Source organism: Ictidomys tridecemlineatus, chromosome 9, assembly GCF_052094955.1.
Source record: "Ictidomys tridecemlineatus isolate mIctTri1 chromosome 9, mIctTri1.hap1, whole genome shotgun sequence".
Classification (NCBI taxonomy): domain Eukaryota; kingdom Metazoa; phylum Chordata; class Mammalia; order Rodentia; family Sciuridae; genus Ictidomys; species Ictidomys tridecemlineatus.
In genome coordinates this window covers 41,186,803-41,203,994 of record NC_135485.1, presented here as the reverse complement: position 1 = coordinate 41,203,994, position 17,192 = coordinate 41,186,803, and the positions used below count along the sequence as shown (strand labels likewise).

At 41.9% G+C, this 17,192-nt stretch overlaps 1 protein-coding gene across 5 annotated transcripts in view; it reads right to left on the bottom strand.

Annotated features, from left to right (window-relative positions):
* Positions 1-17,192, bottom strand: part of Cracd (capping protein inhibiting regulator of actin dynamics) — a 245,621-nt gene that overhangs the window by 25,974 nt on the left and 202,455 nt on the right. For 3 of the 5 annotated variants that reach the window (XM_040292385.2, XM_005320023.5, XM_040292384.2), the window contains one exon: positions 4,150-4,285. The exons of 1 other annotated variant lie outside the window; for it this stretch is intronic. In XM_040292385.2, the coding sequence (XP_040148319.2) occupies positions 4,150-4,269 (120 nt within the window). In that variant the 5' untranslated portion in view covers positions 4,270-4,285. Of the gene's footprint in view, positions 1-2,010; positions 2,052-4,149; positions 4,286-17,192 lie in introns of those variants that run through there. One more of the 5 variants, XM_040292388.2, reaches the window with a different exon arrangement.

Sequence of the window (17,192 nt, the reverse complement as noted above, 5' to 3'; positions counted from 1 at the left end):
GAGACTGGACAGCTGTGACATTTTGTGAAATGTATTGACAATTAAAAGGTCACTGCCAACACCTACTGGGCAATCTCAGGTGTCACTTGAATTGAATATTTGGATAAACATGGCTTTTCTGTTACTCTAATTTGTGTGCTACTCATTGTCACGAGAGGAACTATGACATCAATGAGCAGTCACCTCAATAAGATGAGGTGGTCTTAGGTTCAGAAACAAAACTACTGCTCTCCTCAGTTTTTTTTTTTTTTTAATACTCATGAGCTGTCTTTTTACAAACTGTAGTTATTACTTGTGTCTCTACCGAGTCTATTGTGGGGCTATGAATGGAGTTACTGTTGAGACCAGAATGTGAGCTAAGAGGAACCATATTTTATTCATTCATATTGGGCCATTTTGTTGTAATATGGAATGCCAGAGAATGACGCTACAGGAATGCACATCCATATTCATGAGGTTTGTTCCTATGGTGAGGAAATGCCAAGCACATCATATTCTGTAGCTCTCTCGTTGCCAGTGTCTAGAATTCCCCAGATTTTTCATGGCCATTCTTCAGATCATAATTGTAAGAGTTAAGCAGAGGAACAATAAAGTTCCTGTTTTCTTGAGCAAACTACAGATACTTTCATTGTTAATGTGATTTTTTTTTAAAAAGAAAGCATCAACAATTTAAAAACAACTGCTCTTTAAAAGTGACTTTAGAAGTGACGAAGTGCACCTGTTTATTCTTTGTGTCCTTGATAGCTGCGTTAGTCGTAAAAATGCTCAAATGTATGATTTTTGGTATTTTTAAGTGAAATCCAGCTCAGTGGAAGATACTAGCTACTGAGGATGAAGGTTTCCCTCCTAGGCCAAACAATCCATGATTCAATATTTCCCTGACAAAATTCTGGTGTAATTGTATAAATCACCCACAGGCTGAAAATATGATACCCCTGACTCTTGTCATTGGCTGGGACATAACCTCATAGCCTGGTCTGATCTCAAGGAGGCACTCTCCCAATCCATGCTGCTGGAAAACTGTAAGTAGTATCAAGGTCATTTAGTCCAAATGCCACAAAGTTTAACACTTATCTAGCCACCTTGCACAACAGCAGGTGAACAATGACTTCCTAAGGTGGGGCAGGTCTTAAGAACCAGAAGGACCCTTCACATTGTCCATCACAGGCTTCCCCCTTATCAAGGTGGGTGAAGTGAGTATCAGAGAGTTTAATGGCTTCTTTACAAGGCCACAGAGCCAGATGGTGGCCGAGGCCTGACACACTTTTTATTTCACCTAGTTCCCTCCCTGATTCACCCTGAACTTGTGATCCTCCTGCCTCAGCCTCCTGAGTTGCTGGAACTAGGGGCATGTACCACCATGCCTGGCTGTATTATTTTTATACTCAGAAAAAAATTAGTTTTTCTTTTAAAAGGTTCAATAGTTTGCCACAAAATTTTTTAGCAGGTGACAGGCTGGCTTTATTCAGGAAAGGACAGATTAATTTATGCTATATTCAGTTAGTCTGCACTGAGATGCTAACAGCTGCCCATCTACCATGACAGCTCTAGGTGAGATGTCTGCTATGGACACTGGAGGGCAGCCTTGCCAAATGCAGAAAGACAAATGCCCTTATAGGAGTTTCCAAGGGTTTGAGGGCTGGGCAGATTTTTTAAGCTATAAAGAAAAAGAAAAAAAAAATTTTTTTTTTTTTGAAATGGCATTTCAGTAGAAATCTCATTTCAAAAGAATGTCTTAATATGGTGGCTAATCAGCTCGTCAGGACGTTTACAGTGTTATCCATCCCGTACCTCTCTTTAAAAATAAACATACACATATACACAAAGACAATTCCAGACATGAAACATACATGCCTCTGACACGCTGAACTCTTTCATTCCATGCTGGAGTTTACGAGGGGGCGATCTTTTATGCTGCTTACTAAGCATCGACACCAGCATAATGTTGTCATGGAAAAATGCAAAGCATTCATGCAAGTTAATAAAGTTACTACTATTTCTACGACTTACCAGGAACATACTGCTTAGTCGACTGAAAAATAAAGCACAGTCTTTTGGGGGTGATACAGTCACATCTTAGGTTACTCCAAACTCACATTTGCTATGATCACGGTCCCCATTTCCCTCCTTGAAGAGCAAAAGCCTTTTGTATTTTCAAAAACATCACTACCGAGCTGAAAGGAAGCTTGTGACTCCATGCAAGCAGAAGCAAAATTAGGCAGACCTCGTATGAGGAGATGTTATCAAAATGAGAACACTCAAATCGTTATTTTGCTTTATTCACATTTTTCTTCTTGCATTAAAAGAACAGTCACTTCAGCAAAGTTAGTTATTCGATATTTTATTGATTAAACAGATCAGATTATTTAAAATCATGCTTATTGGTAACAAATCCTAAGCACTCACATATTTTTCACTAGGTTTCTATATTTTCAATACTACACAATTGCCTCATGGATTGTCGTGAACATTAAACTGGACAACATCTGTAGAGATGCCTACCATGATCTCTGGCATTTGGTAGCTTCTCCAGAAATACTGTATTGATGAATCTCAAGTATTGTCCAAAGTAGCAATATTAACATAAGTGACCACAGGTTTCATATTCCATCTCTTTTTCAAGAATGTAAATGGCAACTTTATGATATACTAAATATTTTAAGTATTGTCACAACCAGTTTTTAGAGTGGTGGTGGCATGTGGTATGTTACAGAGCACCTATCATTGAAGACAACAGGCTATTGTCTTTTTTCAAGAAATTCTAGAAAGTTTTTATATTTTACAAATATAGCTGTTTCATACCCTGAATTCTGCACGCCATTCGTCTTAGAAAAGGAATATGATGAGCCAGGAGTTCAAAACCTATTCAAAATAATATTCTAGAAATCAAAAGACTAGAAGGGGGAGGGTCAAGGTTTTCCCTGGCCATCCCCATTCTCTCTTCTTCTCCAACTATGGGAAGTGACAGCCTGCTTTGCCATCAGTCTACGAACAGTGCAAGAGCACAGCCAGCTAGAACCAGGAGTGGGAGCTGGTTGGGGCACGCTGGGATATGAGGGACAGGCCTGGGCTGGCTCTGGGAGCAGGACTCTGGCCCTGGGCAGCAGTGGCCACAGGCATAAAGATCTAGGCATGCCTGGGTGTGGTTACAGGGTGTTGGCTATTCCGCATTCACCACATGCTACCTTTGGCTGAGTGTGTGTGGAATATGTGACCAAACACAGGTCACAAAATACAAAGCTCATGCTCAGAAGAACAAGAGCAGCTCAAGAAAACAAAATCTCCTTTTGGGTACAATGCTTCATCGTTATCAGTAGCTACTCAGGTCAGCTTTTCCTCTTTCCCTCCCCCTGTCCCTTATTCATTCACTCATTGTGGTAGACTTACAGACAGATGAGAATCCAGAGCCCTCTGTTCAAAATCTGGGTAGCCTCCCAGGGCTTCCATCTCAGAGAATGCTTGCTTTGGCGCTGCTCTTGGGTATTTGGGGGCAAGGGAATTCTATCAAGAACTGGGGCAAACCTACCGCCATACCCTCAGTGTTTTTGCTCTTCTTTCTTACCCTGGATTCTCATTATTTTGACGGCATTTGGTAAAGGATCATTGTCTTTTCACTGCTAGGGAGTCACTCCCCGAGTCAATTTTTACATAGGAAAACTGCCCCACCCTGCAGCATGAACAGGAGGGAGCCTGTGGTGTTCCTCTAAGAAAAGGTGGCTGGGGGGGCCAGATGTACAAACAGCAGAAAGTCTCATCGATCACTATCCACCAGTAGAGACAGGCAGTGAACGTGTGCTATGTAGATTCCATTGGCAGGAATACGGGTTCATTTGGTTAGGAGATTTTTTCCCATCCAAGCCCTGCAGATTCTCTTGGGTACTTGTTCAACTTCTCATGTCCATTTTTTTTTTTTTTAAGGAACAATTAGAGAAAAGGGGAGGGCAAGTCTTGCAGATGGGTATAGTGGTGATGTCTCATAGGGGCACAGGAAAGTTCCAGAGAACTGAGTCAGGTTCAGGAAGGAATCTTACCAGGAGCGACCCTGAACCTCCCAATCCATCACTCAAGGATGAGCTAGGGACTTGTCCACTTCCCTCCATGGCCGGACCCCTCCTCTGGCTCTGACCTTCCAGTCTTAAGCTGTCTTACCTGAAGAGTTTTGACTTTGCCCAGGATGTTGTCCTGTGACATTGCTTGAACTGTCTGCTCACTTTCTGCTCCCCCATCAGGGATAAAAATACTGTCATGGGAAAGCGCCCGGGTTCCCATAGAATAGTTGAAGGACCTGGAATGCAAATCATGTGCTTCATTTATTAGGATGATAAATTTCTTTTGGCAATTCAGTTTTCTGTTCTGACTTGAGGGACTCCACCCATGTCCTCTGTCTCATTCAGAAATCGCTTCCAGCACTGTGACCCCTCCTGCTGGCCGTCAGCCAAGGGGCTAGATAGATGAAAATGTCCCCCAGGAATGGGAGAACATGGCTCTTACACAATCCTGGTTCAGAGCCATTCAGAGAGAACTCAAAGACTGTTAGTTATTTGTAAAAGATCCAGGGTAGAATTTACTGCAGAACTTTTAAATGGAAGAGCCTTTCCCAGCTGGGCTGTCCTATCAGTTTTGTTCCAGGAAATCTTGCCAATCAGCATTTACTAAGAACATGCAGATCTAGAAGTGAGAGGCAAGAGTTTCTTTCATATTACAATCAAGTTGGAATAAAGATATGTACATCTAAAGCAAAGGCTTTAGAATAGAACCAGAGTTCCTGATAGGGATAGTCAATGCTTGAGGATTTCAGAGAAGTGGGGAGGAATATGAATGGGTCTTTTATGATAGGCCTCATACATAGTGAACACATTACAGGTGGTTAGCACCTGGCTGCTATGGTTTGTACATGGTGTGAACCCAAGGGTTCGTGCATTGGAAGCTAGGTTCCCAGTGTGGCAATGTTAAAAGACAGTAAAATCTTTAAGAGGTGGGGGCCTAGGTACTTGAGGCCACTGCCTTTGGAAGGAAATGATGATGTTCTCGTGGGACCCTGGTTAGTTCTCACTAGAACTTTACAAAGAAAGCCCAGCCCCTCCTTGTGCTCTCAGGCTTCCTGCCTCACCATGTGAACTCTCCCTCTTGCACACATCCTGCTAGGATGCCGTCCACCATGATGTGATATATCCAGAGAGCCTTTGCCAGAGCCAGCACCATGCTGTTTGGACTTTCAGGCTCCACAACTATGAGCTAAATAAATCTTCTTTTTTTTTTGTTCTTATTTATAAGAATTTATTTTTATAATTCTAAGCAATAAATCTTATTTTTTATAGGTTACCCAGCCTCAGGTATATCATTATAGTAATGGGCAATGGAGCTGGAGGTGTAGCTCAGTGATAGTGTGCTTGAGGTCAAGCATGCATGAGGTCCTGGGTTCAATTTCCAACACCCCTCCTTCAAAAAGAAAGGAAGAAAGAAAGAAAAAAAAAGAAAAAAAGAAGAACAAGAAAATGGACTAATACTCCAGCTCTTTAGTGTGAAGGTTGGACTTTGAGGAAGTCCAGACTTCCATCTGACATGAGGTATGAGCAATGTGAAATGCAGGAAGAGGAAGCTGCAGAAGCAAACTCCTTACTTGATCTTAGAAACTAACTTGTCTCTGGAGAAGAGCCTACCAACTCTCCCAGTTCCTCAGGGCAGGGAGAGAAGTCCACCCTCCCTTTGGCAAGACAGCACATTTCCCAATGCCAAGCAACATGGTGGCACTCGGGAAGCAGCAGAGGGCAGTGAGAACATCACTTCCCCCACCCCATCCCCAGAAAGGGACCTCAACTGTAGGTGTTCTCAGTGAAGGAGTGCATGAGAATGCAGCCTTCCTGCAGGTCCCTCGTGCTAATTTCCAAGTGCAGTGTGCAGGATCCCTGGGCAGCTGTACTGTTATATGTTATAGTCTAGACTGAGCAGGGAAGACTGGTTATAAAATTATATCATTTAATTTACCAAATTACTGGAAGTATGGCAAAGAGCATTTGAGGTTTGTGATATTAGGCAATAACACCACCAACTAACCAACCAACCAACCAACAAATGAATCAGCCTTCAGTTTGATTTCATCTGTGCATTTGATTTCATTCTGCGCACTGAGGTTTAATTTCATTATCTCATTTAATCCTTATCACCACCATCTTGTTAGAGATGAAACATACAGTTGTGTGTTGTGTGGCAGTATATATCATTGCCAGGCTAAGTTCCACTCCAGCTTTTAAGTTAGTTTTGACTGTGTCATGAAGTTTATCATCCTTGCTTCTATTATTTTTTTCCAGGTAGACTAAGAATTTTTTGCTGCTCTTCTGTGTGACCCTCAAATGTTCTTTGCTGCCAATCAGGATTCACTGTTTGCCCATCCCTCAGTTACAGATGATTACATTGAAAACAAGAAAAAAAAATGTTAATAATATTAGTTGTAATAATTATAACAATAGAGGTAGTTACAATGTTAAGAATTAATTCTAGCTAAATTTTATTGGGCACTTAAGATACCCCTTAAATGTGTTAGCCTATTAGTGTAATATCTAAATCTTTAATGAATAAAATTTAAATCTTGGGTGGTATATACTATAATTAAGTCTATTTTATAAATGGGAAATTAATACTTAAAGTCAGTAACTTGCCATAAATAAAGGGACTGTCCATATGTGAATCTGACCCTGGCCTCTGTACCCTAAGTCAGCTTGTCTGTTTTAACAGCAATAACCCCATACTATAGCTTCCAAATGAGTCTTGATAGCTTTAGTTTTTCAAATTTGATATTTGGGTCTTTTATCCCCAAAAGGCTATTCCTGTCCCTTTGCTTTACTATATAAGTTCTCTCTCTCTCTCTCTCTCTCTCTCTCTCTCTCTCTCTCTCTCTCTCTCTCTTTCCTATGCTCCTAAGACTATTTTTGTGATGGCATTAGATATATAGATAAATTTTGGGTTAACCAATGTCTTTACAATATTAAATATTTTAATCCATGAACATGGGCTACCTCTTATTTTTGGAGGGGGGTACCAGGGATTGAACTCAGGAGCACTGGACCACTGAGCCACATCCCCAGCCCTATTTTGTATTTTATTTAGAAATAGGGTCTCTTTGAATTGCTTAGGGTCTTGCTAAATTGCTGAGGCTGGTTTTGAACTCTCAATCCTCCTGTCTCAGCCTCCCGAGCTGCTGGGATTACAGGAATGTGCCACTGCGCTAGGCTACCTCTTGTATTTAGAGCATCATTAATTTCTTTAAATCTGTCTTGAGAGTTTTCTGTATAGAGGTCTTATACATATTTTGATAGATTTACTCCTACATATTTGGTGGTTTTATTGGTGGAATATACAACTGTTTTTTGTTACATTCATTTTTTTTTTTTTTTAGTGCTGGGGATCAAACCCAGGGCCTTGTGCATGCAAGTGAAGCACTCTACCACTGAGCCACAACCTCAGCCCTGTTATACTAATCTTATAACCAGCAACTTTGATAAGTTTATTTACTAAATATAATAATATAACTATTGATTCTTTTGGATTTTCTACATATTGCATCAGGTTGTATGCAACAAAAGACCATTTTATTTCTTCTTTTCACATTCTGTATTTTTTCTTTTTTCTTTCCATACTGAATTAGTTAGAATCTTCATATAAAATTGAATAGCAGTGGTGATGGTGGACTTGTAATGTTCTCAAACTTAGGGAGAAAACAATATTTCAGCACTAACTACAGTGTTAGCTATAAAATTTTTATAGATATGACAGTATCACTGCTTCTTTGAAAAGGCAAATAATCTGTCTTTTATTTATAGTGTAAGTTAAAAATTCATCTCGTTAACTTTGGTTTTCAGCAGTTTTTCTTTGACATGGCTGTGAACATCTTCTAATTTATCCAGTCTGGGGCATATAGTGCTTTTTAAATTTGAGGCTTGATGTAGTTCATTAGTTTTGGAAAATTCTTAGCCCTTATTTATTTTTTTTTAAATATTTATTTTTAGTTGTAGTTGGACACAATACCTTTATTTTATTTATTTATTTTTATGTGGTGCTGAGGACTGAACCCAGGGCCTTGCACATGCTAAGCGAGCACTATACCGCTGAGCCACAACCCCAGCCCAGCCTTTATTTCTTTAATATTGTTTCTGGTTATTTCCCTCTGAATCCCTTTCTGATATCCCCACATTAAGCCCTTTCAAAAATAAGTCATTTGTCTTTTATTCTCATGTCTGTATCTATCATTCTTCTTACTAAAAACGATTCTGTCTAGATCTTTCCATGGACCTGCCTACTAGCAAATTCTCTCTTCAGTTTTTTTTCAATCTGCTATTAAAATCACTCACTGAATTTCAGAAGTCTTTTTTTTAAATCTCAAATTTCCACTTATCTAACAGATTCCAATTCTCCAGTGAAACTCTTCCATCTCATCAACTAATTTCTTGACTATACTAATCAAAATTACCTAAAAAGTCTCTGAAACTCCAGTATCTTAGTCACCTCTGGGTCTATGTCTATTATCTTGTTTTCCTTGTACTCTTGTTTCTTAGATGCTTGGTAATGTTTTACTGAACGACACATAGGAAACATTTTAGAGGTTAGGTTCTCTCCTTACAGAGAGGATTCACACAACTCTCTTGTAGGCAGCAAATGGCAAGAGAGCAAGTCACTTCCGTCCAATCACCAACAGCCGACTCATGGCTGACCAGCAAACTTGGTAGGATTCAGACTACCTCTGTTGCTACTTCTAAGTCTTCTTGTAGTCTTAACAGAGAGCCTAGTTTATTTCCTAAGACCCCCTACTTGGCAGGCTGGGAAACCCAATTTCTATCTTTCCAGTACCACAGGCTTCCAAAAACTCTGAGCTGTCAGCTGTTTGCCTAATACTAATACTAATCTTATAACCAGCAGCTTTGATAAATTTATTTACTAAATAATAATATTTATTATAAATAATATAATAAATCAGCAAATGCCTCAAAAGGAAAACTCTGTCTAGATCTGGCTTCACTGTTCTGGACTTCTCTTGGGGATCTTAATCCCTTAAGCCCTGACTACCTTAGCACCCTCAAACTCCAAGTTTTGAGTCCCCGGTCCCATGACATTGCCTATAGCTCCGCTGTCTTCTCTTCCTATTGTCAACTACCCACAGACTTTCTGACCTCTTGTCTTGCACCAAAAATCAGCTAAAGACCACAGGAGAGGAACCATACACGGAAGGATGTGCTCAAAGGTTCCCTTCTCTCCTGGATATCACTGCTCTGGTCTGTCCTGTGAGTTGGCCACCAAGTAATGCCTTCAAGTGGATGTCCTTAACATGCTCTGTATTTCTAGCTGTTCTTGGTGGCAGTACAGATTTGCCGACAAGCTACTTCATTCTAGTCATAACTGGAAGAATTAAATAACTTTTTGATATTTATTAAGTTTTTTACCATGTTATACATATCAAAGCCTATTTGTTAATATTACCATTGCTTTTAAGAGGTATGTTTTTTCAAAATGATCATAAACCTTTATACCTTTTTTCTTGTTATATTTAGTTTTTTTTGGGGGGTGGGGTGTGGGGTTGTGGTACCAAGGATTGAACTCAGAGGAACTCAACCACTGAGCCATATCCCAAGCCCCTTTTTGTATTTTTTCATTTAGAGACAGTCTCACTGAGTTGCTTAGCACCTTGCCATTGCTGAGGCTGACTTTGACCTTGTAATCCTCCTGCCTTAGCCTCCTAAGCCGCTGGGATTACAGGCATGTGCCACTGTGTGCCCAGATTATCATATTTGGTTTTTGTTTCAATTTAAGGCACTAGAAAAATAGTAGTGAAGGGGGCTGAGGTTGTAGAGCACTTGCCTAGCATGTGTGAGGCACTGGGTTTGATCCTCAGCATCGCATAAAAATAAATAAATAAAATAAAGGTATCGTGTCCATCTACAACTAAAAAATTAAAAATTAAAAAAGAAAACAAGACTGGGAACTGGATTATGAGTTTCATGAGTGAACATGCTCTTGTGAGTAGTTTCATTTACAAAATGCCACTTTATATGAGATCTTTAGAAATCATGGCTGCTGGCTCCGATGATGTAGATTATTTCTACTCTATGATGTAGATTATTTCCTTTTCTCTGAAGAGGCAGCTGAGACAGAACGGGTAAAAAATGTTCCCCAAAGTTCCAGAGTCTAGGGCAGGGTAGGAATGGAAACCAAGCCCACGTGTGGAGATCTAAGCTCAAAACTATGTTCTAATGAACAAAGAGCCTGGGGGGGAAATCATTGTCCTGATCCAGCTGAGAATTACAAATTGCATGATTGGGAGGCGAAGGGACAATTTCTCACAAACTGCACCTCAGCCGCGTTCACCTGGACCTCTGTATTCTTGACATTTAAAGTCTTTCACGACTGATTGTGAAGCAGGCCACCCTTCCTTCGCCACTACCTCCCTTTGTCATGAGTAAACCAAGGGCTGAGAGGTCTCCCAGCCTCACTGCTAAAACCTTTCCTCAGAGTCCCCCTGCAGAAGCGTAAGAAATAGGGCCCAGCCTGTCAGTCATGAGGAGACATGTGGAAAGCCCTGTAAAATCCTGTATTTTAAGCCTCTAATTGCAGATGGTCGTATAGCCATTTAACTGTTTTTTGTTTGTTTGTTTTTGGTGAGGGGCACCAGGGATTGAACTCAGGGGCACTTGCCCGCTAAGCCACATCCCCAGCTCTATTTTCTCTTTTATTTAGACACAGGATCTCATTGAGTTGCTTAGCACCTCGCTTTTGCTGAGGCTGGCTTTGAACTCTAGATTCTCCTGCCTCAGACTCCAGAGCCACTGGGATTACAGTAGACATGTGCCACCAAGCTTGGTTCGCTTGGTTCACAGAACTTTCCACTTTAACATTTGCAGATACTGGGATTTCTTTGGGAACATACACACTATGAACAGTGGCTGCTGGACCATAAGGCAGGAGCCTTAATTAAGGTCCCTGGACCCCCACAGTTATAAATCTTATACAAAGAGGGTGATTTCCACTTCTACATGAAATTATAATGCAGTAATTTAAATAATCATCATAATAATAGAAGACTAGTAGAGTAGAGCAAGCGGATTGGGGGAAGAAGGGGAGAAGGAAAGGGAAGGTATTGGGGAATGAGATTAAACAATTATGTTATGTGCATGCATAAATATGGATAATGAATCCTACTACTATGTATAATTGTAATAAACCAATCAAAAAGAATTCTGAAGCAAAAATAAAATAAATGAAAAATGGAAAAAAAAAAGAGAGAGGGTAAAACAAAGCTATAATCCCAACAGTTTAGGAGACTGAGGCCAGAGGATCGCGAGTTCAAAGCCAACCTCAGCAAAAGCGAGGGGCTAAGCAACTCAGTGAGACCCTGTGTCTAAATAAAATACAAAATAGGGCTGGGGATGTGGCTCAGTGGTCGAGTGCCCCTGAGTTTAATTACTCCTGGCAAAAAGAGGGTAAAATGAGTTTTGCTTCTTCAACACCAAATCTGTCAACATCAAAAATAATCCCAGCATCCACAGATTTCTTTGTTAACATAATTTTGATTGAGACTTTTTTTATTGTGGTAGAAACATATGTAAGGTAAAATTTATCATTTTAACCATATGATTCAATGACATTAAGTCCATTCATATTATTATACAACCATCCCCACTATCCATCTCTAGAACGTTCTCATCACCTCTAACTGAAATTCCATGTTCATTGAACAGTAACTTCACAGTTCCTCTCTCCCCACAGCTCTAGCAGCCTTGATTCTACTTTCTATTTCTACATTTTGATTCTTCCAGGTGTCTCCTGTAGGTGAAATAACATATAACATCTGTCCTTTCGTATCTAGTTTTTCACTCAGTACAGTGTCTCCAAGGTTCACCCATGGTGTAGCATCTTGTCAGACTTCCATTCCTTTTTAAGAATGGGTCATCTCTCTTCGTATGTTACACACACCACATCTTCTTTAAACATTCACCCATCAGTGGACATCTGGCTTGTTTCCACCTTTGGCTATTGTGAATGGTGCTGCAATGATTGTGGATGAATTAATCAAACACTTTAAAATTGTAGGAATGGATCACTATGACTCAACTGGGTAGACGTGGCCAAAAATTAGGTAAATGGGTGCACCACAGTCTTCGTGTCACGACAGAATTGTCCTGTCTTTACTATCCGCAAAGATTAGCAGAGACTTTATGGAGCAAAAGAAGTAGAGGGAGGAGAAGGAGGAAGGTGGGAAGAAGATAAGAAAAACTGGAAAAAGAGGGAGGAAGAAAAGAAAGAAGAAGAACCTTTGACATTGCCGGAGTCATGGAGGGTTTTGAGGTGCAAAGCTGGAAAGAGTGGTCCTGGTGGTGTCCGGAGCAGCAGCCCCAGGGGGAGTGAAGCACCACGCCACTCCCTCCAGGCAGGAGGGTCAAACACCACCAATGCCTTCCAGAATCTATGGGCTGGAGACCAGAGACTTCACATAGGCTGCTGATGCTGAGGAAGGATGTGTGGTATTAGCCCTAAAACAGTGTTGGAGTGGCTTTGAGGGTCCTGTCCTACCTATATATTAGAACATTAGAGTCCTTTGACTTAAGTCATTGGTGGTTTTGGAAAGACAAAACTGCTCTTACTCTCCTTCTCTTCCCCTTTATGTGCTCAGTGAGCCGGATGAGCTCTGAAGAGTCTACCCGCAGGCTCTAGAGGCTATTTTAGAACAAATAGCACAGCACTCTCAGTGCACTCTGGCAGCACGTAGAACAAAATACAGGGCTGTTCTCAAGGGCCCATCTCCGTGCTGAAAGATCTCAGGCTGCTCAGCGGAGGCCTGGCTGGGTTACCCTACTCTGTTGGAATACACAGATTGGATCATTATTCAAATAACCACCAACAGCAATGCCAAGGCCAACAGCAATAAAAAGTTCAGACTTTTAAACTTTTGTTGTTGTTGTCGTTATTGTTTATTTTGAAGCCACTTCAGACTTTGTTTCCCTGGACCATCTGAAAGGAAGCTGCTGGAAAGACACCCCATCACCCCATCAGGGCAGGTGGCGGGCGCCCAGAGCGCCGGCATTGACCACATAGGACAATGTACATGGGAACGTTCAGAAGTAAATGGAGGAACCACTGAGGGCAGCTGGAGGTCAGCATGTCTGACTGTCACTGTATCCCTGGTTTTACCTCCAGCCTCACCGGGCTCTGTCACCACTTAGGTCCTGCCTCTCTCTGGATTGCCCAAGACCACCCTCTCCATTCAGTCTACTCATCCTTCAAAGTCCAAGACCCTATCTTATCAACTCCACCCAGCCTTTCTTGCTTCCCTGGAAGAAAGGGGTGTTTTCTCCCTCTGAAAGCCCTGTTCAGAATGTCTTGATGCTTTACGTTATGGCTTCTGTGATCATCCTTAAATGAGAGGGCAAACAAAAGTGCTTTGCACGTTGAACAGGGCAGCCCAGACGTGACAGCAACGATGACAATGGCATCATCTGTGGCCACATGGTACTGAGTTGCATGAGGACAGGATGGCATCTGCTGCCCTTGTTTCTCCCACACGCTTTCTATGATGAAATCTGTGAGTAAATTCTTTCAGTGGGCCAATCAGTGACTAGTACAGTAGGGTGAGCTGGTTTACCGGATGGATTTTCTGGAGAAGGTCGCTGAGGGAGTGGGAGGCGTGATGCACATGAGTTGAAGCAGGAGAGAGAACTCCAGGTCACCAGGGGGTGCAGGTGGCCACGGTGGCAAGCTCTGAGCAGCCCCTGGTGGCCAAGTCAGGAGGATCTTCAGCTTTAAAGAGTTCTTCCAGGCTCTCTTTTCAACTCAAACCAGGAATGGCTCAGGGTTTTGCTTCCTGTCTTCTATTTTAAACCTGTCTCACTTTGTTCTCCTGGTGTCTACCTATGTCTGTTACAGGTCCTAGCTGCAAGCAATAGAAACTGACTTTACCCCTCTCATCCAAAAGAAATGGTGGGGGCTGACAAAACAAAAGCAGCCAGAGCCCAGGCTTGGAAAAACACAGGAACTGAGAGAGCACGAGATATCTAGGCCTCATCAGCTGCAGGAAGAGCCGGATTGTCAGCTCCTCTTAAAGTTGTGTCTCTTACATCCTTGAGACACCTGTCCAGGCAGGTCCTAGAAGAGACAGATTGATTGTGCTCATGCCAGACTGCAGCGGGAGGGGAAGTGGAGGATCTCAGCCTTTTGGCTTCTGCCACGGGAAGCAGACACTAAGTCCTATTGGAGCTACACACGACAAGGCGAAGGCAAGTCCCAGAAAGGAAATTTGGATGCTAATGGCTGAATGCTAGGATCTGCACCTTGGTTCCATTTTCTAGGCTAGTCCCTCCCGATGGGCAGCTCATTTGTATAACTGTATGATGTTTTGTTTCTACTTCTCCTCTAGAGGCTGCTTTCTTTCTTGGTGGTATGTGCTGCTGTCTGAGAGCAAAGGATGCCACACTTCAGCAACGGGAATACCCAAGCCCATTCTTATCTGGAGAAGTGGAGGAGATGGGACAGAGGGCACCTGCTGGGCCTGTGGCCTGGAGCTCAGGGCACTGGGAGGTCAAAGTAGAGAGACAAGTTGAGAAGAAAAGCAAATCAAAGCCAGACCTGTAGTCATGCAACTCCGTCCCTCACCCACTGTGGATCTTGTACTAAGGAGTGTGGGGAGGAGCAAAGACGAGCTCCTCTCCATTTTAAGTTCCATTGTCTTGGCCTACTGTCTGCAGCAGGGTCTGGTGTGAAAGGGACCATTAAAAGCAAGTGGCAGGGATTGGGGCTGTAGCTCAGTGGTAGAGAACTTGCCTTGCAGGTGTGAGGCCCTGGGTTTGATCCTCAGCACCATGTAAAAAAAATAAAAATAAAAATAAATAAATAAATAATCTTGCTAGGAGGAGGCATTCCTGGGAAATTCTCATTCACAAAAATGTCACAAAGCTGGGTGTGGTGACGCATGCCTGTAATCCTAGCAGCTTGGGAGGCTGAGGCAGGAGAATCATGAGTTCAAAGCCAGCCTCAGCAAAAGTGAGGCACTAAGCAACTCTGTGAGACCCTGTTTCTAAATAAAATACAAAATAGGACTAGGGATGTGGCTCAGTGGTCGAGTGCCCCTGAATTCATTCCCCCCCCTCAAAAAAAAAAGAATACATGAGACAGGGACAGTCCTATTTCTTTCTTTCTCTCTCTCTTTTTTTGGTGCTGGGGATTGAACCCAGGGCCTTGTGCATGTGAGGCAAGCACTCTACCAACTGAGCTATATCCCCAGCCCTGAGACATTTCTCTTTCCATTCCTGGTCTTTGTTGTCTGTGTGTGAGACCTGGAACTGTGGCAGTCATCTTGTGACCATGAGGAGACAAACATGAAGACAAAAGTCCACTCCCCAAAGGAATCTGACCAGATCTGGATAATGTTGCTGGAATCATCAAGCTCTCCACCTTCCATACATTGGTTGATATGTCATTATTGCTGAAGACACTAGCACTTGTGTTTTCTGTTAGAACTGAACTTGTGCTACCTGGTATAGCGTTCTTAACACTACCGTAAGTTCTGGGCACATTCTGAGACCTACTGACGTCATCTACCCTTGGATTGGAGCCAACAGAGGGAAATTCTCTATATCCAAAAAAGGAGAAAGCTTTCAGCAGCTGCACGTGAACACGTGCTTCAGGCCAGTCCTCCAACTCCTCAGCCTTTGTCTTTTTTGGACAAGCATCATGTAATTTGGGAACATAGATATTGGGTAATTACTATGGCATGATTAGGGATTCACTTCAGGAATAAGGAAATATAATTACAGTCCCATTTCAGCCTGTTTCCATGACAACAGGGGCAATTGCAATTGATCAGCAGTTTTCTTTCTAAACAGATCCGTGAGTCTCATTCAAATGAAATGCTAAAGAGCAATTAGTTCCTCCACTCATCCCATGCCCCCCATATGGATTAGCAAGGGATGAGTGGAGGAACTTTGGATGGGGCCAAGGGGAGGTTGGGAGGGGACAAAGGGATAGGAAAGACAGTGGAATGAGATGGACTTCATTACCCTAAGTACATGTATGATTGCACGAATGGTGTGACTCTACTTTAAGCACAACCAGAGAAGTGAAAAATTCTGCTCCATTTGTGTACGATGAATCAAAGAGCTTTCTACCGTCATGTATATCTGATTAGAACTAATAAATAAAAAAAGTTGAGAAAACATCTTTATAGCGATGCTCTTAAATACAGTTGTAGTACAAATGTAAACCTATACTCCTCCATAGAAATCCACTATGAAGGAAACTACCAAAGGAATAAAGTATCCAGTATGGAAAAAGAAAAATAAAGAGCAATTAGTTATCCTCATCACATAAACTGGAGTTGCTGGGAGAGACAAGGACCAGAGGATACATTATGTGGCATCCTGGAGGCTCATCCTGGATTCTATATATTCTATGAAAAAATGTGACACCCAATAGGCTACAGAGTTCCACATTACGTGCCACAGCAGAAACAGGGCATGCCATACAGACTCAAGGAAGAGGAGGAGAGTTTGGAATCTTAAAATACTCAGTCTTGGAGTTGGAAATCAAAGGGGTCATCTACCCCAATCCCTAAGGACAGCAGTCATATGACCTGCCTCTCAAACTCCTGTCCACTCCTTGGCTGCTCCATGTGGAGAAAGATCTTTTCTAGCTATCATTTGAATCAATCCTCTTCATTTATGCTCTGGAAATAGAACACTAGTCATCAACATCTTTATCTCATAACATCATCTCGTGTTTGTAAACTACTTTATAGTAGGTAGTGTAAAATAAAATTGCATGGACCTTTTTTTTTTTTTTTGTCCTATGATAACCCTGGAAGATAGCATATCCATTTAACAGATGAAGTGGCTGACTTGGTTAAGGTCACCCAGCTTATTAGTGACAGCATCTGCATTCACAAGAGGACCCTGGCTTGGGGTCAGATGCATTACTTCTTGTACCTCTAAGAACTGCTATTACTGATTCATCAAGCTTCGCCCCCCCCCCCAGACTTATTCACCCTAGTACTTTTACTTCTCCTACTTAGTTCTTCATTTCCATTCATTTACTAGGTGTTGAATGTCTTCTCTATTCCCTGTTCAAATTCCAGGTCTTCATGATAGAGAATAAATGATCAAGTCTAAAACAGGTCTCTTCTGACTTCATCCTCTGAAAAGCAGTAAGGCCAAGTGACC